Source organism: Mustela lutreola, chromosome 8 (genome assembly GCF_030435805.1).
Source record: "Mustela lutreola isolate mMusLut2 chromosome 8, mMusLut2.pri, whole genome shotgun sequence".
NCBI classification, from domain to species: domain Eukaryota; kingdom Metazoa; phylum Chordata; class Mammalia; order Carnivora; family Mustelidae; genus Mustela; species Mustela lutreola.
Genome location: NC_081297.1, coordinates 78519134 through 78542279, shown reverse-complemented (window position 1 = coordinate 78542279; position 23146 = coordinate 78519134). Strand labels below are relative to the sequence as shown.

The 23146-nt window shown below is 37.4% G+C and overlaps 1 protein-coding gene across 1 annotated transcript; it reads right to left on the bottom strand.

Annotated features, from left to right (window-relative positions):
* Nucleotides 1-3986: 3986 nt before the first annotated feature.
* CMAS (cytidine monophosphate N-acetylneuraminic acid synthetase) lies at nucleotides 3987-22761 on the bottom strand. Its single transcript, XM_059185730.1, has 8 exons — nucleotides 22388-22761; nucleotides 15068-15210; nucleotides 14769-14924; nucleotides 9641-9774; nucleotides 8886-8980; nucleotides 8337-8508; nucleotides 7417-7570; nucleotides 3987-4584 (listed from the first exon to the last, which is right to left on the bottom strand). The coding sequence occupies exons 1-8, from the start codon at nucleotides 22645-22647 to the stop codon at nucleotides 4394-4396; spliced, it is 1305 nt and encodes a 434-aa protein (XP_059041713.1). The 5' UTR covers nucleotides 22648-22761; the 3' UTR covers nucleotides 3987-4393.
* Between the last annotated feature and the right edge of the window lie 385 nt (nucleotides 22762-23146).

Sequence of the window (23146 nt, the reverse complement as noted above, 5' to 3'; positions counted from 1 at the left end):
GGGGTCCAAATCCTTTACTCCTAGGGAGAAGTTGGGAGTTTTTGTTTGTATGACACTGTATTGGGGATGCGGTTTATGGTTGGGCTGGGGGGACTCAGCCTAATTTCCTAATGTTTTCAGTGACAAGATGTTCTCATTTGCCTGATGTCTAGGAGTTGCTCACTAGTTTCTGGACTTATATAAAAAGGAATTGCTCCATGTGTAGCTGTACATTTGATCTGATAATGGAATATTATATATAATGGAGTATTACTCAGCCATAAAAGAGAGGAAATACTGCTGTTTGTGATCACATGGCCAGAGCTTGAGAGCATTATGTTAACTGAAATTGGTAAGACAGAAAAAACAAATACCATATGAACTCATATATATGTGGGCTCTGCAATAACAGGGAGTACACTGGTTGTTACCAAAGGCTAAGGGATGGGAAAGATAGTTGATGGTGACTAAAGGGTCCAAAGTCCCAGTTATGAGTCTGTTCCACATACGGCATGGTGACTATAGTTAATAACACAGTGAAACTGTATACTTAAAGGCTGCTGAGAGAATACATCTTAAACGTTGTCAGAACAAAATCTGGGTGGCTCGGTCGTTTAAGCCTCTGCCTTCGGCTCAGGTCATGATCCCAGGGTCCTGGGACTGAGCCTCGCATCAGATTCCCTGCTGAGCAGGGAGCTTCTCTTTCTCCCTCTGCCTCTCCCCTCTGCTTGTGCTCTTTCTCTCAAATAAATAAAAAAAAATCTTTTTAAAAAGTGAAAAAAAAAACAAAGCAAAGAATAGGAAGAGAGAAAGAAATGGAGGCTGAATGAGGTCATGGGCTATATGAGGTCACAATAAACTTTATTGTGGTAATCATTTCCCAATGTATACATATTTTAAATTATCATGTTGTATTTCTTAAACTTACACAATGTTTTATGTTGACTCTGATTTTCATAAAGCTAGGGAAAAAAGTAACACATGTAATTCAGATGTATAGAGAAAAAAATAAAATGAAATCGGCCAATACTGAAGCTCACCCATTCTTTCCTCATCTGTTTCAAATCTGCTGATTCAGCCATCAAAAGTATTCTTCATTTCTGTCACTGTGTCTTATTTCTAGCATTTCATTCTGATTCTTTCTTACAGTTTACACCTCTCTATGGGCATTACCTATTTGGTCTCTCATGTTATAGGCTTTTTCCATCACATCCCTTTACATGTTAGTCACAGCTTTTTAAATTCTGATGATACTAACAGCTATGCCATGTCGGAGTCCGGATCTGATGAATACTCTGTCTTCTTGGGCACTGCTTTTTCTTGCCTTTTGGTATGCCATATACTTTTTTTCTTTTTGAAAGCCAGATATATTGTCGAGTAATAGGTGCCAAGACAAACAGGTCTTTAGAGCGAAGATTTATGTTAATATTGCTGGGAGTTGGACTGTATTTAATGCTTCTTCTAGCTGTATGTACGAGACTTCAAATTCCTTCAGAGTCCTTGTTTTGGCTTTGGGACTTCTTGTGGTACTTCTTCTCAGGCAGTCTGGGATCTGCAGCCTACTCATCTATATTAAACTGGGGACTTATCGGTGTGTTGTAGCATGTGAAAGAAGGGAAGCATTCTAAAATCTTCTAAATCTTGGTCTGTTAGTGGGCTTGTCTTGAGCGTATGGCTTTCACCAATGTTTCTGGGTCTCATCGATGGGTCCAGTTCTCCTAATGCTCCTGTTCCTCCTGCCTGCGGTGTACATGATCTATTTCCTTCACATCCTCTCCCCTGTTGACTATGGAGTTTTTCCCCTTTGTAGGTGACACAGGAAGGCTGAAGGGAGCTAGAGTGAAGTGGGATTCCCTTCTCCCAGTTGCGGTAAGCTTGTATTATACCAAAGCCTTCTACTGCAGAGTAGGAGTAGGGACAAGGATCTGGAAGCGCTAGAACAGTAGAAGTATGAGAATATTAGAAGTAGTAGAATATTCTTCCATTCCTATTGCGGTCCGGGGGTATCTTTCTTGGATCCTCAGATCCATCCTGAGAGAACCTGCTGGCATTCCTGGAGGGAAAGTGTGGCCCACTCCCACCTCAGCTCATGACTCATGACCCCAGCTCACGACTTCGACCCCAGCTCATGACTTTGACCTGCAGAAGTTTCTCACTCTAATAGTAGTCCATACTCAACGTCCAGCAATCCATCAAAATTACCAGGTAAGTGTTCTTGCTCATTTAAGGCATCCAGCAGCTTCTGCTCCAGGTATCAGGTGCTGTATCTCTGGTCATGTCCATCCCTGCAGGCTTTGGAGAGGTTGCTTTTTGACCCCAGTTCTCTGAGAGGTCCAAGAGTAGTCACTGGTTTTCAATTTTTCTCTCTGTAAGGAAGGGATTGGTAATTTCTGTTCTTTACATGTCAGAGCTGAACATGTATTTTCTTGACTAAGATTCCCTACTATTGAGAACACAGGAAGTAGTTCAGTGAGGACTGAATTGTCTTTACACTTGGCTTTGGTCACAAAATGAAAGGATTCCAGTGTAATCATAGTATTATACCCAAACACTATGGTGTAATAGTCATGCATAGCATTTACTGTGGGTAGAGGCATTTTGACAGGAGTTTTTTGTGGAATGAATGATTAGCATAGGGATTAAGGGAAGAATTTAAGAAGAGGCTAATCAAGGCATTGCTGGAGAATTATAGAGAGTAATTTGATTGGGGTGGAGGGATCCACAAGAATCCGTAGGAACTGAGGCTGGAAATATTAGGCTATGTCCAAAGTACAAATGGACTAGAAAATGTTTTATCAAATTCTGTGGTCAGCATGGAGTCACTAAAATATTTCATAAAGGGTAACAATGAATGTCAACAGTTAATCTAGCAAAAGTATTAGATAAGCTGAAAGGACACTGGAGTAATAGTATCAAGCTCAAGATTTGGTATCGGATGAGAAATGAAAAGGTAAAGTTGAGCAGGCTGTGATCTCAAAGGTCAGATCAGACACTTGAGAGGTCAAGTCCAAGAACCCAGCTTACAACATGAAAAATCTGAGATGCAGTCAGAGTTTACAACAGAGACTAGATTCTGGAATCACTGCATGGAGGCTACAGCTTAAACTTTGAATATAGATGTGGTTCTGGGAAGGATAAGAACTGGGATTAGAACCTTTGGGAACGGGTACAATTAAGGGGTAGGAGAAAATGAATTTAGCAGTGGAAAAGCCAGAAAGGTGGGAGAAAAACTAGGATGAGATACAAAGCAAACTAAGGTAGAAGATGTTCCTTCCCCCCCCCCCCAAAGATTTTATTTATTTATTTGAGAGAGATAAGTGGGAAGGAAGGGGAGAAGCAGGCTCCCTGCTGAGCGGGGAGCAGGATACAGGTCTCGATCCCAGGACCCTAAGATCATGACCTGAGCCGAAGGCAGACACTTAAGTGACTGAGTCACCCAGGTGCCCTGAAGAAGTTCCTTTTTTCTTCTAGCAATGTCTGGCCTATCTGGTCAGATGCTGAACTGGACAGACACACCCAATCCTGACAGAGGAAAAGAGCTTCCTGTATGACTTGGCTTGAATGACTGACTTCTTGCCAGAACTGAATTCTTTTTACAGTGGAAATAGATGTAAATGTTTCATAAGAAGTGGTTAGTGTTTATTAGGTAAAAGTCCACATTTATGAGATAAATATCCGTTCTTGGAATTCACCCAGATAGGAGAGTGCTTTGTGGTGGATATGAAATTGTGGTGGTAGTCAAATTTTGTATATAAAATTGCCATGCCCTCGGAGGTAACTGCAAATGATTTACTCCAATGTACAGTCTTCACAATATATGAATTTCTTTGCAGCTCTGTATTTGTATGGAGTGGCCGCTATATGTATACATACCTAAAACACAAGCAGATGCTCTATGCCAGGTCCTGACTGGCTTGTTCCTCCTGCTGACCATGTGGTCGGTGTTTAAAGGAAAACAGGAATCTTTGGTAAATCCCTGCTATAGTAACAAGACAGTTTTCATCAAGTTTGTGAAATGTAATTTTATTAATTAATAGAAGGGCATGTCTGACCAGACACATTGTTCCCAAATAAATAAAATCTCAGCATCATTAAAAGCACACAAACACGCAGTTTAACAGGGTACAATACAAAGTCAATTGAGATGATGTTCTTACTTGCATTTACTAAAAATCTGAGAAAGACTGTATTAATCTCTAAATAATTATCTTGCATAAAGAGAAAAGTAGAGCACAATTATTTTGTAGAAGTTCTGGGGAGTGACAATTTGAGAAGACTTCGTTTAAAATATATTAAGGTACATCACAGGTCAAATCACATTCTGTTAACATTACAACATGGAATTGTACTTAATCAAAAATAAAAGTGGCTAAAGAAGGCTGTATACTTTCTTCTTCTAACATTATGCTAATTTCTATTTTTGGCATGAGTTAATAACTTTTTCCATTAGTAGGAAAATGTGCTCTGCAAACTCTCGGAGGGCACCACGGCCACCATTGCATTTGCAAATATATCCAACAGCTTTTTGGGCAGTAGAGCAGGCATCAGCAGGCACACCACTTAGGCCCACTTTCTTCAAGCACTCCTCGTCAGATACTTCATTTCCTACCAAGTGAAAGAAACACTGGGTAAGAATTTAAGGAGACAAAGAATACTCAGTTCTAATAAGGCAAAACAGGTAAGTAATTCTGGTGGCCTCAGTAAGACCTCAAGCACGGCATTTAAGAATACCCCAGATTATTGGGTTATGGACTTTGGAGAGGGTATGTGCTATGGTGAGTGCTGTGAAGTGTACGAACCTGATGATTCACAGACCTGTACCCCTAGGGTTAATAAAACCTTATATGTTAATTAAAAAATAAAAGATTATTTAAAAAAAAAGAAGCACTTACAAGTGTAACTGAGGTCTAGGATTCTCTGTAAGCAATTCAAAATCAACTATTATCAGTTAAAGAAGGAGAATGGATTATAATTTCTGATTGCTATGCATATTAGAATTATGAGAAATTCTGTAAGTAAAATGTGAATTATCTAAACTTTTCATTTAAAAAATCCCAAACACATGCAAGAACCCCAAGTTTATGTGGAATGATTATCAATGTTTTCGATCATTTATCAGTGTTTTTCTCTTTGCTTCACCCCTTAGTTTTTTAGAGGGCTAGGAAGGAATTCTTAGACATCATGTTTTTACCCCAAAGCTCTTCAGCATCTACCTCTAACACATACCTATCTCTAATAGGTACGTCTTTTTTTTTTTTTTTTTTTAAAGTGAGACAGTATCATCAAATTAACAATACCCACAATTCCTTAATATCATCTTGGGGCACGTGACTGGCTCAGTTGGTTAAGCATCTGCCTTTGGCTCAGGTCATGATCCTGGGGTCCTGGGATTGAGCCCCATGCTGGGCTCCCTACTTAGTTGGGGGTTTGCTTCTCCCTCTCCTGCTTGTGCTCTCTCCCCGTTCCTCTCTCAAATAAGTAAATAAATAAATCTTAAAAAAAAAAATCATCTAGTAACTTAGTGTGTGCTCAAATATCCCATTGTCTCAAAAAAATTTTTTTTTTATAGTTGATCTGTTTGCATCAGAAGCCAAAGTCTACAACTGGATTCTATTGCTCTATATCTTAAGTACTTTTAATGTGTGACAGTTCTCTTTGATTATTCGTTGAAGAATTACCATCAGACTGACAAAACTATACCCTTTCTCCACCTGCCCTGCTATGCTCTCCCCCTTTCTGTTTTGTGTTGATAGGATGAATTTCAGAAGCACCCAGTACCTCAGATTCTCCATTCCGAGTAAAATTATTAGTATACCATAGACCAACTACTACTAATAAAATGCTTGTTAAAAAAAGTTTTAAATCTGTTCCACATTAATCTAATGAAAATTTCTAAATGATTAAATGTATTGAAATCTGAATTTTTTCACTGAAAGGTGATGAAAATTCAAGTATTTATTTTGAATAATCTACCTCTGAAACTAAGCTATGTTTTGTAAAACTTACCTATATAAGTGTTGATATTTTCAAGGAACAAATTTTCATACGTTTGTTTGACCCATGCAAAGTAGTGTTCTGATCTTAAATTAAAATTTGGAGTCTTCTCCTATTTTCTTGTTTTCTAGCCTCTGCTTTTTATAGTTTTTTAAAAAAAATTTATATAAGTAATGCATATTTTTGGTAGAAACATTTTTTTAAATCAAGGCAAAAAAAATCACTATCATCTTAATTACCACTATTTCTGGATCATCACTATATTTTGGCATATGCAATTGCATGATTTTACCAACATAAGTGATACACACTATTATTACTACCTTCAGGCACTATATTAGGCATCCTATATTATTTCTAATTTTCTTTCCAATAGCTTTATAAAGTTTGCTTTGCATTTATACTATAAATAGGAAAACCAAGGTTTGGAGAAGCTCGCTGAGGGTCGCATGATACTTAGTACACCTGGAATTTGTTGTATGTGCCACTAAAATTGTTTTCTCCTTACAAAAACTATATCATTTTCTGTCAAGGGCTCTGTCGTCTTCTCCACTGAATCTGCACATGCGGTTCAAAGGCTATTCCTGAAGTCCTCAGATGACCTGCTCCCAAAGCATTCCCGTGCTGCTTCTTTTGAGGCCCATGTTACCCTTGTAACTACCTATCTCACACATGGCTTATGTCATATGTATTTCAATAACTTGTCATCTTTAATATCTAAAATGTAGACATGAGACTGCAAGCTCAGGAGGCAGTCTCAGCAACCGCCCCTAAGCCTGCACACAGCGTATCTGCTAAATGCCACCCGTGAAAACCTTGACACATGACCCTCTTAGTACAGATTACATGGTTGCAGAGCATTCCACTTTGTGGATGTTTTATGCTTGCAGGGTATTTAAGTGGGCCCTTTTTCTTTTTTTCTCCATTATTCACTCATTTGTCTAATTTCCTTCTGGAATTGGAATTGAAGAGTTAAAACTTGGAGCATTTTAATAAAGCAAATACCATCCAAAGTGTACTTCCTATATGTTAGGGATCTGCTAAGTGCTTTACCCAGATTACCTCATTGCTTCCTATGACAGTCTTATGACACAGGTACTCTTGACATTTCCAGTTTACAGAGGAGGAAATGAAGGCTCACCTTACCAAAGCTGACCAGTCAGGTGTGGTCTGACTCCAAAGCCATGTGTCAGTAATCATTCTATTAGGATATAACTGATATAGTACTGATACAGTACTGATATAGTACTGATATGTACTATCAAACTAACCCCCAGAAAGCCTATCCCAATTTAGCACTTTCCTCAGTGGTGCAGAGAGTTTCTATTTCTCTACAATTATGCCAATCTTGGGAATTTTCTTTATTTCTCTATTTCTTTAAAAAAGAAAGAAAAAAGAAAAATCCTGGTCCACTTTATGATGACAGATTAATAAGATACCAACCAAGATATGCCACTTCTTTCCAGCACAGGCCCATTTCTTTTCTCCACTCGTCCAGAACTGCCAGCTTGTCTGGCACATTGACTTCCATTTTGCAATCCAGTTTTAAGGAAGAGAGTGTCTGCTTTGAACATGCCCTTTCTGAGATTAACCTCACCTTAAAAAATAAAAAAAGAAGAGAAAAGAAAGAAGGGCAAAATGAATAAATAAACAAGTATTTCCTAATAAAATAAAACCTGGTAAATAATATGAGTCACAAATGAGTGAAGGACCAATTAAGTAAAATCAAATGCTATTTGATGAATTTTTACAACATTTTCTAATAGTCCAATAAAGGTAAAAGACACTGTTTTTTTATAGTGGGAAGGAACCTATCTGCAGTTTAAAAAGTATACATTGTCTGATACTAACCTAAAATTCTCCTATAATTCAATTTATCCAGAGGAAAGTCTACAACTTGTCTCTTGTGCTGCTTAGGTACGTACACATATTTAAGATTTCTAGGGAATTATAAGAAATTATCTTAGCTTTCATTTTTGAAAGTATATTAAGTTATTTTGAGTTAAAATTTTCAATCATAAGAATAAGCTAATCTTAAAAAATCCACAAGATATTTGTTTTCCCTAAATCCTGATACCTATTTTTTATGAAATTTTTCTTATTGAAAGATCGTATAGGAATTACTAGACAATTACCATTTAAAAATAATATGTTTACTGAATAAACAAGAAATATTTGTTGATTGACAAATTCCTAATTTTACTCATCTAAGAGTAAAGGTATGACAGTTTTCTAGCCATGTGAAGGCTAAATTTCAGATATTTTAATAGAGAATACTAAAAATTTAAATCTATTTCCCTCACATGTTCTTTGATCCTGAATCATCACCTTGAAAAACATCACTATATTCAAGGGGCACATACCTCAATACCACTTTTCTTTAATAAACTTATCCCAATAGCATCTTTTACATCATAAGATATTATTTCTTTTTGGTCTCCTGATACATAAATGTGGCCATTGGTGAGACATCCATCAATATTGCAAACCAAAAGTTTTATTTCCTTAAGCTTCTCTTTGCCAAAATAGCCATATCTAAAAGAAACCAAAATAGACCTCTGAGTACAAATGCAATACTAATCACTCTCTCTTGACGGGCTAACACCAGTAAACTTAATAACCATTCCCACTCAGTTACTCAAACATTACCCTTCACATTTACGTCACATATACACTTCAACTTCCAGTGCAAGACCTTGAATAGAGTGGTCTAACCAGACTATGTGTTTCTCAAGTTACTGAATAAGCCATCTATAGGCATGTTTTATGTGTCTGTCTTCCTCACGTGAACAGACTATTTACAAAGATCCTAAAATGTCTGGAGTATCAAAAATTAGTGTCTAGAAAACGGAACATATCTACTAAAAGTATGTCAGGGTCCAGTGCAAAGGCTGTGCAAGTCTTGTTTTTACCTTAATACTCTTTGTTCTGCAATAGGCCAATCAATATCCACATCTATATCCACACTGTGCTCAGCTCGCATTTCGTAGTATGCCATTTTTCCACCCTAAAGATGGTATAAATGCCATGAGTACTGTTTTTAACATTTATTCACAATTCCAAAAGTTTATAATAATACAGAACAATGAATTCATTTCATTTCTACAATACTGAGAAAAAAAATAACCGAGCAAAATGACATTTAACAAATAATTTTTTGAGGGAAAACCTTTTTGTTTCCTACATCTTCAAACCATAGGCCATAATATTTTGACCCTGAATCATCAGGGTAGAGGTAGAGAACTATAATCTGGCTTTCCTGACACCCAGGTTGGTGATCTTCCACATCTACTATGCTATTTTGTCTCTTTTTAAAAGCAATAGATTTTTATTCAACTGTACAACCACAACCTGATGGTAAAAAACCATGAATTAAAAAGAGAATTTTGAATGGAATAAAATGAAAATCAGGACATGTGTACAACATTCAGTATCTGATTCATTTCTTAGTTGTAGCGGAATTCCTTGCTTATTCACTGAATGGATTCCAAAAATTAGTTTATTGTAAGCCTACAGGATAAAGGCCTCAGATGATAAATCTTATCAGTTATTGCCTTTCCTCCAGAAACTGATATTTTCCTTTATGAACTGTGCCATACGTCTTCCTTAGAACTGAGTTATACACATAAAAAGGTTTAAAAGATTTTTGCAGAATGAAGGCACAAACCTGTAAATAACCCATCTCTATCAAATGTCTCTTAGCAAAATAAAATGAGCCATTTTCATATAATTCTCCATCCCAGTCTTGTCGACGAGGTCGTTTAGCTGGATTCAAATTCAGAGGCTCAGTCACTTCACGAACTAAAAGCAAAAAGCTATAGTAAGTCTCTGTTGCTTTGAATACTGAGTATTCATTTAGTAGTTTTAAAAAATAAACTGAAACTGTAAAATAGATTTTTTAAAGGAATAAAATCTCTAATGATGCTGAAGATTTATCTTTGGTAATATTATTTAATAATTATTATCTAATCATAGAAAAATAAAGTATTTTACAGAGGAATTCTGAATAATTGAGATTTTGAGGCATTTTTAAAAATACAAGGTTCTGGGAGGACATCAAGGCAACCTTAAGGCAGCTTCAAAAGGACTGAACGTGGGCGCCTGGGTGGCTCAGAGCGTTGGTCCTCTGCCTTCGGCTCAGGTCATGATCTCAGGGTCCTGGGATAGAGCCCCGCATTGGGCTCTCTGCTCGGCAGGGAGCCTGCTTCTCCCTCTCTCTGCCTGCCTCTCTGCCTACTTCTGATCTCTGTCAAATAAATAAATAAAATCTTTAAAAGAAAAAAAAAGGACTGAACTTGTCATATAATATCCTTACTTGAATATTTTAATATAGTTCTCATTATTAAGTATTTGCTTCTATAGAAATACAGTGTACATGTTTATACAAGGTAGTTGAGAAATTACTTGCAGAGAGTTATTACAGAAAACTGAAGATTTCCTCATTGAATTGAGACTTTTATATTGATAAAAATGTTTGTATATTATATATTCTTACCAGTAATTTAAAAATATACTAAGCATAATAATAAATAATATTAACTTATTACTATCCATGGTAATGAAGGCTCAGTGATATCAGCATTAGTGATTACAACATGATATAACAAACGAAGCTCTCAGTACTGGTAAATAGCAATCCTCTTGCCTTTTCACTGTATTTTTTCCAAACTGTGTTTATGGGTGTGTATTGACATGCATACATGATTCTGTGTGTGTGTGTGTGTTTGTGCATGTGTGTTTAAAGCTGGTGATTATTCAGAATCTTTTTTATTCAAATTTTGGTTGTCAATTCTAGAAGCAATGGCTTCTACAAATAACTTTACTTACTTCGCTAACTAAACCATCCTTTTTTCAATCCTAGTCCATCAGTGCTTGATATAACCTAGGAAAAATATTCAGCAAATATACACTGATTAGCTACATAGGGTATAGTTTTACAGGCACTGGATACATAGCAGTGAATACAACTCTTTCCACTTTAACAGAATGTGCAATCTAGTGGTGCAGATAGGCAATAAACAAACTAATTCAAGTGGTGCTTTGAAGGAAAGGAATGAGGGGGCAAGTCTTTCCTAAGTGAACAAGGATCAGTGGCTGCTTTCTCTCTGGGGATATTTGCTACATCTGAGGAAGAAGTGAAAGAAAGATCAAACTTGGCATAAGCAGAAGGACTTTGCTGGGGTAAAGAGAAGCCAGAAGAGTATTTAATGGGCCCTGCAGACTAGAATCACAGATTGGCTTCTATAAGAGCCCACCCACTTTTTCCCCTGCAGGACGTTTCCTGAGTGAGCTGAGGCACAAGAAGCTAGAATGGGCTGGAAGGCAGGAGAGATCATTAGAGTTTTGTGGGGCTTAGATCCCAAAGTCCTGGTGGCTTGGGGTTATCAGGAATACATACAAGATCCATCTCCTGGCCAGACATCTGCACTAAGAGGTAAAGTGAGACTAAAGCTCAAACCCATCAGCAGAACTCCTAATTGGATCAAAGTGAGTAGCTCCATATCCTATCTGCCTGATAGAAGAAAGGGTGTGCCCCCCCCCCAGAGGAAAATAATATATACAGACCCTTGAACAACGCTGGGGTTGGGGTGCCAACCACTGACATGGCCAAAAATCCACATGTAACTTTTGATTCTCCCAAACCTTAACTACAAAGAGCTTACTGTTGACCAGAAGCCTTACCAATAACATAGTCAGTCACTAACACATATTTTGTGTATTTTATGTATTGTGTTGGTGCAATAAAATAAGCTAGAGAAAAAAATTCTACTAAGAAAATCATAAGGAAGAGAAAATACATTTACAGTACTGTACTGTATTTATTGAAAAACACTGTGTACAAGTGGACCCGTGCAGCCCAAATCTGTGTTGTTCAAGGGTCAACTGTACTCCAGTCTCTATATCAGACAGATGACAAAATACGAGTCATTCTGAAGAAGCAGAAATACATTACCCATAACTAGAGAAAAACAAACAGTTGTAGAAACAGAACTACAAATGACCCAGATATCAGAACCCACAATCAAGGATTTTCAATTAACTATCATAAATATGCTAAAGATATTAGAGGAAAAGATTTTAAAAAGATAAAAAGATGGAGAATTTCAGCAGAGAACAGAATGTCTAAAAATTACTCCAATGTACATTCCACAATGGAAAACACACGTATCTGAAATAATTCACTGGACAGGATTTACAGTGCTCTGGACAAGTCAAAGGAAATGATCAATAAACTCAAATATGTCAAATGAAATTACTCAACATGAAGGACAAAGAGAAAAATCAACAAAAAATACAGAACAGACTGTGAAAGACATGTGGACCCCATAAAACTGTTTAATAAGACACACTTAAATCTGCATCCCACGAAGAGAGGAGAGGGAAAATGTGGCAAAAGAAATATTTGGAGATAATGGCACAGAATTTTTGGAAACTAATGACAGATATCAATCTACAGATATGAGACGTTCAGAGAATTCTAAATAGGATAAATACAACAAAACGACAGCAATACAAATTGGAGTCAACTATGAAAAGTTAAAATAAACGGAAAAATCTTAAAAGCAGCCTGAGGGAAAAAAGACATCATATTTAGAGAAACAATGATCAGAGTAATAGCTGATTTCTTTTAAGAAACAATGGATGGCAGAACATAATGAAATGATGTGTTAATGATGCATCTTCAAAAGAGTAACATCTTAAAGATGCGATTGAAAATCCTGAAAGAAAGAAAAGGCAAACCAAAATTTTATATTCAATGAAAATGCCCTTTACAAATAAGGGCAAATTATAGACATTTTTAGACAGACAAAAGCTGAGAGGAGCTGTTACTAACAGTTTGTACACTATAAGACAGAAGCACATGTTAAGTGGTAAGAAATGAAGAATAACTAAAAAGGATAAATATACAGGTGAAGATAAGTGACTATTTTAAAATAAGTTAAAGTACCATTAACTATTTAAAATAAATAGAACAATGTATCATGGCTCATAATATATATAGAAATAGATTATATGACAATAGAACAAAAGGCAGGGGCTAAATTTACTATTGTAAGGTTCTTAGTTATTTGTGAATACAGTTATCTGTAGTTATTTGTAACTACAAATTAGTTATTTGTAGACAATAACAAACTAAGGGTACAGAGTATAATCTCTTGAACAGTGCTGTCCAAAAAATATAATGTTTATATAATATATTTATATAATATAATTTTAAGTTTTCTAATGGCTACAATTTTTAAAAAGTACAAAGAAGTGAAGTTAGTTGTAATAATAGATTTTATTTAGATTTTATTTAGTATCTAAAATGTTTTTAACATGTAATAGATATAAGAATTATTAATGAGATACTGCATATACTTCTTTCATACTAATCTTAGAAATACAATGTATATTTTATGCTTAATGCATATCTCAATTTGGACTAACTACATTTCAAAGGCTTACACTGCTAGTGGCTACTATATTAGATGGTAAGGTTCTAGTGTGATGACAAAAAAAAAAACCAAAAAGTTATACAGTATAAAATGGAACAATTTTTCAAGTATTGATTAATCCAGTAGCACTCTTAGTGATTTTATAAACAAGGAACATAAGAATAGACTCACAAGAAATAATACCATTCTGGGTTAGAACCACTGTTCATCAATAGCATTCTGTTTCATAGACTAGTAGAAAATTAATGACAAGACAAAGGTCTTATCCCTAATATTCACTTCTTGATGTTAAAAGACATTTATTTGAACATACCTAATTTTCTTAAAAATACTTACAGATCTAATTTTTATGGCTTTGGCTTTGTCATCTATTTAACATACATATTTCTTGGACTTCTTGAACTTCCATCATATACCATATAAAGCTCAATATTCAGTTTAACACTGGGCTTCCTTGATTTGCTTCAAAAATTTGTTTCTTAAGCTTTAATAAGAGCCTTCCTGGAAATTATTTCCTCAGAAATAAAAATTTCTGAAAACTGGTAAGTTCAATGTTAAAATGTATAGCTTTTAACATGGCACAAAGAACATGGCACAGAGAAGACAATATTTACTGAATGTAATGAATTTGTAAGTGTATTTACTGATGTATTTCATTGGTTTGGGTAACGTTCAGATTTCGAGACTGGAGAATCTTATTCTCAGCCTTTCCATCCTCTTACTTGCTCTTTTTTGTGCTGTCTCCAGTTTCATTGCTCCAGTTTCACTCATATTTCACTGTCTTCTTGAAGTCACAATAAGGCAGCTCTCCTATACTCAACAAATGCCAGGGCACCTAACAGAAATCAAACTGCCTTTCCTTACATATGTTACATTTACCTACTTGTTGGTCATCCTATTCTTTACTCCATATTTTACTAGCTTACCTAGCTAGAAATCAGACTCCTGCGTCTTCTTACATTGGACAATCTAACAAATTTTGGGACGCAATTCCAGAATTCATTCTTGAGGTCCTCCAGAACTTTTTGATAGACTTCTATCCCCACAATCCTATTATGACTTATATGGAGTTTGCCAAGCAAGTCTAGAACCAACACAGAAGTATTTCACATCTAGAAAAAGGACACGCCTGCCTCAAAAGGCAAATCGAGTGTTAAAATGTCCATTTGTAAAAAGTAAAGCAGGGAATTTGGTTTGTCTTGTCTCAATAATCACAAGACTTAGAACTGATTATAAATGTCATTACCTACTCTAGTTAATAATCACGTGTTGCTCCCTTCACTCCTAAAGAATATTTACATATGAAAAAGCGGGTTCTCCATAAAAGCTAAAATCAATACCGATATAACAGATTACCTCCTTTCTGAATTTCACTCCATCGAAACTGATGGCGTCTCACAACAGAGAAAACGGAATCATATCCTTCCTCTCGAATCATTTCTGCAACTTTTTGAAGGTCAGTAGGATGTAAACATGGAGAAGTTGCTTGAATATTTCCTACAATGTCAACCTCTTAAAAAGAGAAAACAAATGAAGAGGACATCAAAGTTCTTTGCAAGGAATACAAAGATCTTAAATTCAAATGTGAAAACAAGTCTTATGAAATAATAAATTAGAAATTACATAAAATTTTGAATAAACTATCAAATTCATACCATTGTGATAATTAAGAAATTCTATGATGGCATCTAGTGAGGTAGAACTGTCTTTTGAAACTTCAGAACTTCTTCGATGAACTTGGGCACCAAATTGTTTGGCCACATTCTCAATTTCATCATGGTCTGTTGAAACCCACACACTGGATAGATAGTAAAAAATAAATATAACAAGTCAAATCATTAAAAGAAACCACTAAAGATAAAAAGGAGCTCTGCAACACCAAAATACACCTTACATGATGTTAGAATAGTTTTTATACCATCAAAAAAATTACAGATCTAACATAAAATTTAAAGAATTATATTTTGTATAATATATAATAATAAATAACACTTTATTAACTGTCTGAATAAAAGTATAGTAACAAATAGACTTTTTGTTTACATACAAAAATATTTGTATTCGTATTGTCTTATGTCATTTATTTATATAAGTATTATTTCTGTAGCCCTAGATACAGTTTTATAAAAACAGAAAAAAATGACACTTGGTATATTTAAGGCTACTGGTATATTAAGTAAAATAGAAGTTCAAATCTAAAGGCAATTAAGAAGATCTTGCTTCTTATTCCTCATTCAATCCAAATTAGTGTGTGAAGAATTTTAATATACTTGCCAAGAAAAAAAAACAGATTTGTATTAGTTAAACCATGAAGCTGAAAGAATTTCAAGCTTAGAAGCAACGTAATGCCTAGACTGGGCTCAAAATATCAGCTAATCCAACTCTTCTGCTTTGCCAATAATGGGTATACTATAAATATATGACACAGAACTGACGGAGTTTTAGCCATTGATAATTACAGACATGGAGAATGTGAGTTGACTGCCTCTGGGACATTTAACTTAACTGCACCTTTCACCACATCTTATGTGGTTCATCGTTTAGACTTTCTAAGATGATGACTATGAGTAGAATGCTACTTCAAGGAAGTGTGCCAGTATCTACTGAAGTTAAGTTTCCTGGACCTTCACAGATTCCCTTTGCTAGAAAAAAAAGATGTGAATATTCTAGCCACAATGTTTTATTAGTGATATTACACAAAGACAATTTAATGACTTGTAGTCTTTGGCATATGCATTTTTCTTTTAGCACATTTATTCAACATCTACTGGGAGTAAGAGGAACTGCATGTTTTGGATGCCTATGCTCAATTGTCAAGAATGAAAAGAAAGTGAGAAACTATAGGAATTTTTTTTTAGGAGATAGAAGTTTACTGAACACCAAAAAAAAAAAGTAAAAAAAAAAAATTCTAACATCGCCAGATTTTACTTACTGATTTCCATTCTTCCCTTTAATATTTGCAGAAGAAAGATTTAAATCTAAAGATAAAGTCAATAACCTCCCTAATTTTTTTTCTTTTTTTAAAGCCTACTAAACACGATGAGTCACTGGCTAGGGATCAGATATCTCATATTTACTAAAAGTCTGTGTGAGGCAGAACACAGAAGTCCCCAGAAATATTTGGGGGCTGATATTCTACTGGAGAAATGTCACAGTCAAAGGTGTAAAACAAAGGGAAGTACCAAGAAAACCTAGTTTTAAAATAGAGAAAATGAAGGGAGGATGGTTAAATGGTAAATACAGTAAGGAGTGAACAGGAAACGCAAAAGAAATGGTCTTTTGACATCTAATTTATGTCACCAATTGAAATTACTGATGTCACTTATTATCCTGATTTTCTATAATGAAAACTCAACATCACAGGATTCAGTGACATTTCTGAAATGCTTAAAAGGCAAATAAAAAATAACAGAGGTTTTGGAAGAGATTTGTTTTTCCTTCCTCCCTTTTATCAGTCATTCATTTTTTCATTCATGAAACGTTTATTGAGTGCCTATTATGTTTCAGGTTCTACTGCGGACATGTAGTCCATTTTCTTGAGAAACTTTCAGTTCTTAGCCCATTGGTAGAGACAGAGGCCAACACAGTTCTGAAATACTCCTTAAACCAACAAGGGAACAGAGGTAAGGAAGGAACGACTAACCTCTCTACAATGCTTTATTTTTACAAAGTATTTTTATAGTGCCTGCTCCAAAACATGCTCAATCTATATGTGTTAATAAATGAAACATTAAATGGTTAACAGCATGGAATCTGAAGGAATGAGTCCAAATCCTAGCTCTGCCACATGTTAGCTATATGACCTTAGGCAAAATCCATCATCTCCCTAGGCCTCGATTTTTAGAAAAGTGTGGATGATTAAAAAAAAAAAAATACCAGTGATAGTAACAGTACCTCATACCGTTGTTAGAAGGATTTAATACAAACCACAAGCTATTCAAAATAATAAAATAGGAATGGTAATAAAGGCATACATACATGGTCTCATTTAATCCTCACACTGATTCTGTTGGAAGGAAACTGAAGTTCTGAAAGTCCAAATGCCTAATTTATATGTATGAAAATAGCATCCCATATGTAGACTTAAAATACAGTGAGCATCATTTATTAAAGGGGTTATGTAAGTAGATCATTTTCCTTTGATTTAGGGGAATCAGAAGAGAGAGGGCAAAAACAAAGAGTCAGCAAGTGAATAAACAGGTCAATAAAATGTAAAATCAAGTACAAAGTAAATGTCAAAGCCTAATGCTAATGACTTTAGCCTCAAATGAAGTCATATTTCATCTAACAGGATGAACAGGAATATCAACCCTAATGCCTGTGAATATTATTTCAAATCACAAAATGCCATTCTGGGAATAACACAGCATAGGCTTATTATTTAATCACAAATCCACACCCTACGAATGAAACTAAAGTTCCAGGCTTATTATTAATCATAAATCCACACCCTACAAATGAAACTAAAGTTCATTTTTTCCCCCCACAGTATGTTAAGTAACATTCACAAAATCAATTTGTTCTGAGGTTTACTAACAGAGCACTGAACCACTGCTGAAATCAAGCTCTTACAAACTAACCTCCAATGATAACTTTTTACTAAATGAAAATAATTGTCTTAGCATTTTTCTCAACTGCTATCCAAAGTAGTATGCAAAGTTAGCAATCCTGGAGGCATTGTTAGCTTTGACTCTGGGCAGGCCAGAACAATCTGCCTCAATGAACAAATCATGGTTTTGAACAAAATAATCTCCTAAGCATCTTCTAGCCCTGAAAAACACAATTGGGCAGCTGCAAGTTTCTTCAATTCCTTCCTAGGGTAAATATTTATCAAAGAAAGAAAACAGAAGGTGAGAGGCAGCAAGGTTGCTCCAAACTTGGACCATAGCTTCAGAATAAATCAATTAAATCCAAATCAACACATTTTAATTGAGGCTCCAATACATGAAGCATACCAAGGTAAGTAAGAGTACCTGCTCACAAGAACCTCTTCAACCAGTAGAGCAAGGGTCATCCCAGGCCAAATCTGGCTCCCAGGCTGCCTATTTTCATAAATAAACTTTCAGTGGAATACAGCTATACTCATTCACTCATATTGTTATGGCTACTTTCACAACATACAACAGAACTAAGCAACAGAGACAAAGTTTGAAATATTTAGTCTTTAGCCCTTTATAGAAAAGTTGATGGACCCTTGAAATAGAGAGTAAAGACACAGTTCGATTAACTCTTCAAGGTCAAAGTGTGTCAGCATTAGAAAGAATTCTGAAGATCATTACAACTTTCCCATTTTACAAGTCAGGAAACTGTGGCCCCTGGAAGAGATGAAGATTGTAAAAACCTTCAACAGGGGGGGAAAATGTCAAGGACAGATCACACGCTAGACACATCCTAATGGCTGTATATATACTACTTCACTTAATCCTCTCAGCAACCCTATGAGGTGGATACTTAAGTCCATTCTGCAGATGAGGAAACTGAGGCACAGACCTTAAGTGATTTACCCAAAGTTGCAGTTAACATATGGTGAAGCTAGAAACTCAAATCCACAGTTTAACTCCAGGGTCTATGACCTTACTTCACTGCATAATGCGTGCACTAAAAGAAGGTCTAAACACTGCTGCTCTGTGAGGAAAACAAAGACACCATTACTTTCCACTGAGGAGACCAGGAAGAACTTCACTGAGGAAATAGTGCTAGTCCCCTTTTTTACCTTTTTAGTTGAACTTTCTAGATCCCTAGAAAGGATGCAACATAGCAAACAGCTATGCAACCTAAACAGAGGAAAATCACTTTGTTACACAGTATTCTAAGTTTGAGAAGGCAGAGTCAGACCAATTACCCTCATTTTGCTGGTTAAGGAAAATACTGGTTTTATTTCTTCTAATTACTATTATTAGTATAGTAACAGATACCATAGGTGGCCTGAAGTATACAATATCCTTCCAATTGTCAAGATGCTTTCTCTCATCTAGATATGCTAAATAAAAGAATAGCAAAAATAGCAATGATAATAGCAAAAATAGCAAAAGAATTGGCATAGAAAAAGGTTCTTAGGAATCATTTATTCTTTTTTTTTTTTTTAAGATTTTATTTATTTATTTGAGAGAGAGACAGTGAGAGAGAGCATGAGCGAGGAGAAGGTCAGAGGGAGAAGCAGACTCCCCATGGAGCTGGGAGCCCGATGTGGGACTCGATCCCGGGACTCCGGGATCATGACCTGAGCCGAAGGCAGTCGTCCAACCAACTGAGCCACCCAGGCGTCCCAGGAATCATTTATTCTTTCATGGAGTTCTGTATAAATGCATTTTAATAAATGGAAACAGGAAAATTACTGCTTAATATATAACATATATTTTCCAATCATTTTGTAGCAAAATCTCCTAGGTCTGCTATAAGGGTATTTGTCGGGTTTTGACTCCCAGCATTTACTCCCCTTTGGTAAGCATATTCCAATTTTTCTCTTGATGCAACGTCTCACTGTGCCTCAGGGGATGCTCCATCACTGGCTCCAACACCAGAAGAGGCAGCTAAACTCTACCAACATAAGCACTGGGGGACCCAAAGAAACTCTTTGGTTAGACTTAAGCCTGTAAGGAGTAAAATAAGAGGGTAAACAAAGCTGGAGAGCAAAGCAGAAAGGACAGCTTTGATTTGTTAACTATGGCAGTAGGGAAAGACTAGCAGAAACTGAACTCAAATCCCCCAAAACAAAGGCTGGAGACTTCTTAAAGGCTAGAGTGTGTTAAGAAAAAGGTATTGCAAGGGTGATAGAGGGGGTTAGTCCCTGTGACTAGGCCATCTGGGTACTTATCCAGAGAAGAAACACACTCAACTTTATGATAGAGGCAAGCTGAAGCAAGATGCCCATGGAATTTAGACCCTTAATTTTCCCACAGGGACTAAGAATGAATGAGGGTTATCTACTAGGATGTTTCCATTTCAGAGAGACAGTTTTGGGTGGTAGATTTACATTCCAAAGGCTGGAGAAGGGGTTTATAATGATAAGTTTTCAAAAGTAGTTATTCTGAGATAGGGTTCAGAGGCTACCTGCCAGTTACCAGGTTGTACCTGAAACAAACAGTAAATTATCCTGGCAGCACTGACTTTTCTCAGCCATTTTAAGGGGGGGCTAGGATCATCCTAGAAGCATGGCCTGACACTCCTGGAAACCATACTAGAGTTTGGACAAGTCATTAGGTGCTGAGAGTTTTGCAGTTCTCAGCACAATCACTTGACAGCATAAAGGGAGAGCCTATCTAGAAGAACTAAGAAATGGAGGATTCTGGTGACAGAGGGCATAATTTCCTTACCCTGCTTTATTTTTCTCGAAAATACTGTCACCACCAAATATAGTATACACAGTTTGTTTATTACTTGTCTCTCAAAATGCAAGCTCCATGAGACTAAGGAATGACTCTTGCTACTGCTATCACCTCTGGTTAAAGACACAGTACAGTGCCAGTCACACAATAGATGGTCAACAAATACTTGCTGAATGAATGAATCATTTCGCCTTTGAATCTCACTGTACCTGAAACAAGCCTTACCCTTTTTTGTGAAGCCAGGCTGAAAGGGGGTTCCTGACATGTAACCAGAGTTGTAAGTGAGTTTTGCTCTTAATTTACTGTGACAGTGATTTTTGAGCTCTACTTCATTTCACAAAAATGGCATATCCCTGTGGCCTGGATGCACTTCTCTCAGTCTTTTTTTTTTCCCCCCAGTGTGCACTCTTTATAAAGGTGAAAAAATTTCCAAAAGGCAGTAAGCTCCAGGGACAAGAACCATGTCATTTCATCTTGGTTATTTCCTTGGATGTGCATGGCAGAAATTAGGGCTCAGTAAATGTTAACTGAATTGAACCAAATTCTCAAGGCTTTCCCTATCTCTCCTTTGCACACTTCCTATTACATTGCTACATCAGTGTTATCTTCTGGGTGCCTACCCTACTTACCGCGTTCCACCCAGGGCTTCCCTTAGATTAAAACATTAAGAAAATTAGTAAATTCATACTTTTGGAGTATCTTTCTTTAAACAAGACTAGTTAAATGAAAATCATATGCCCATAAATTAATGTGGGCAATTAAGATGCTCCAAAAACAATCATCTCTTCAAGAACCAAAGCCCAATCAAAAAGTTAAAATAATTTACTTCCCACAGTAACAGATTCAAGCATAATTAGAGTGAAGTTTCTATGTGTAAACTCATTCCTAGCACAAAATTTTATCTCTGTTCTTTTATGAATGATACCAGCTTGTCCCTCCTGACCAAAATGGCATATGGGCAATGTCTCTGAATGATGCACAATTGAAACAGTCTCTGGGCGGACGAAGTGCCAAAGACACAATAAAAGCATTTATATGCATATCATAAAGCAGCCTGCTATACGTTTCCTCACTATCTCTTACCTATGGACAAATGCAAGGGGTTTTCTAGATTGTGCTGACTCACAGGCAGATAGCTTGGAGTATTTTGCAAAGGTCAGAAAGCGATCTCCAAGCTGAGCTTGAAACTAGAAAGCCTGGACACCTCACTCCATTCAGGAACCTGATGCCTCCCTAATCGATCGGCACCAAGTGGTTATCACAGGCTGAGCAACAGGGGAACCCCAACGGCCTCTGCCTGCTGGAGTTCACATGTCGCCACAGACGTTTCATAGGGGTGGCCTCCTTTCCTTTACCCGATGAGGTCAACCAGGGCGGCGGAGACGGCTGAAAAAGGGGCAATCTCCCCTCTGACGGACGGCATGCTCAAGGGCAGGCACAGGCACCGTCCCAGGTCAAGATTACGAGCAGCGACGGAACAAGGAAGAAGCTGGAGCACTTCCTCCCCGCTCTCACGCGGGGCCCCCACACCCCGGATCTTGCACACCCCTTCCAAGAGCAATTGCCCAGGGAGCCCCAGCCCTTCCAGCGGCCCGGCTCCCTCGCCCGACCCCCGCCCAGACCGCGCCGCCCACTCTCGCACATGCGCACCTCTGGAAGACCCCCGAGTCCAGGGCCGCACGCAGGACCCAGCCAATAAGCGGGACCCCCGCCAGGTGCTTAATGTTCTTCAGGGGGATGCCCTTGCTGCCGCCCCGGGCCAGAATTAGGGCCGCCAGGTGCGGGGGCTTCTCCACGCCTCGGCCCTGGCCTCCGCGGGAGTTGCGCTGCAGCTTCGGCGGCCGGCCCCGGGAGGGCCGCCCCCGCGGGTTGGACACGGAGGTGGCGGCCCCCTTCTCCACCGAGTCCATCTTCCTCCCACGCCTTCTCCCCAGCTTCTCCACATCCGGGAGTTCTTCTCTCGCCACCTCAGCTCGGCGCCGCCCGATCTCCCCGCCCGAGAACTCGCGGGGGTGGCTGTTCCAGCTCCTGGCCCGCCCCCGCCACGGCCCGCCTCTCCGCGGGGCACGCCGGGAATTGTAGTCCGCGGGCGTGTCGCCGGGGTCCCCTAGGCGGAGTAGACTGGGGTAGGGGGGACCCCAAATCCACGCCAGGCACTGAGAGTCCAGGGATTACTGGAAAGAAGTGCAGCTTCTGGGGGACACTATATGGATATTTCTCAACTAGGCAGCATACATTATAGATTTTTTGGTAAGGAACTTCACCACTTAAGAAAGATAGTGGGTTTCCCACTGCACACTCAGATGCATCCTAACACAAATAAATCTTATATTTAAAAATTATAATTGTATATTTTTCTGCTGTGTTCCTGACTCTATTTCCAAGAGATTACCTCATTCAAATGTCTTA

Bases quoted from the DNA above. Each gene is read 5' to 3' on its own strand.
- CMAS (XM_059185730.1), bottom strand. From the start codon at position 22,647: ATGGACTCGGTGGAGAAGGGGGCCGCCACCTCCGTGTCCAACCCGCGG. The intron at 14,925-15,067 runs GTATGAATTTGA...TCTCTTTTTAAG, and splicing joins ATTTCTTAATTATCACAATG to AGGTTGACATTGTAGGAAAT. The intron at 4,585-7,416 runs GTTGGTATCTTA...TTCACTTGGTAG, and splicing joins GAAAGAAGTGGCATATCTTG to GAAATGAAGTATCTGACGAG.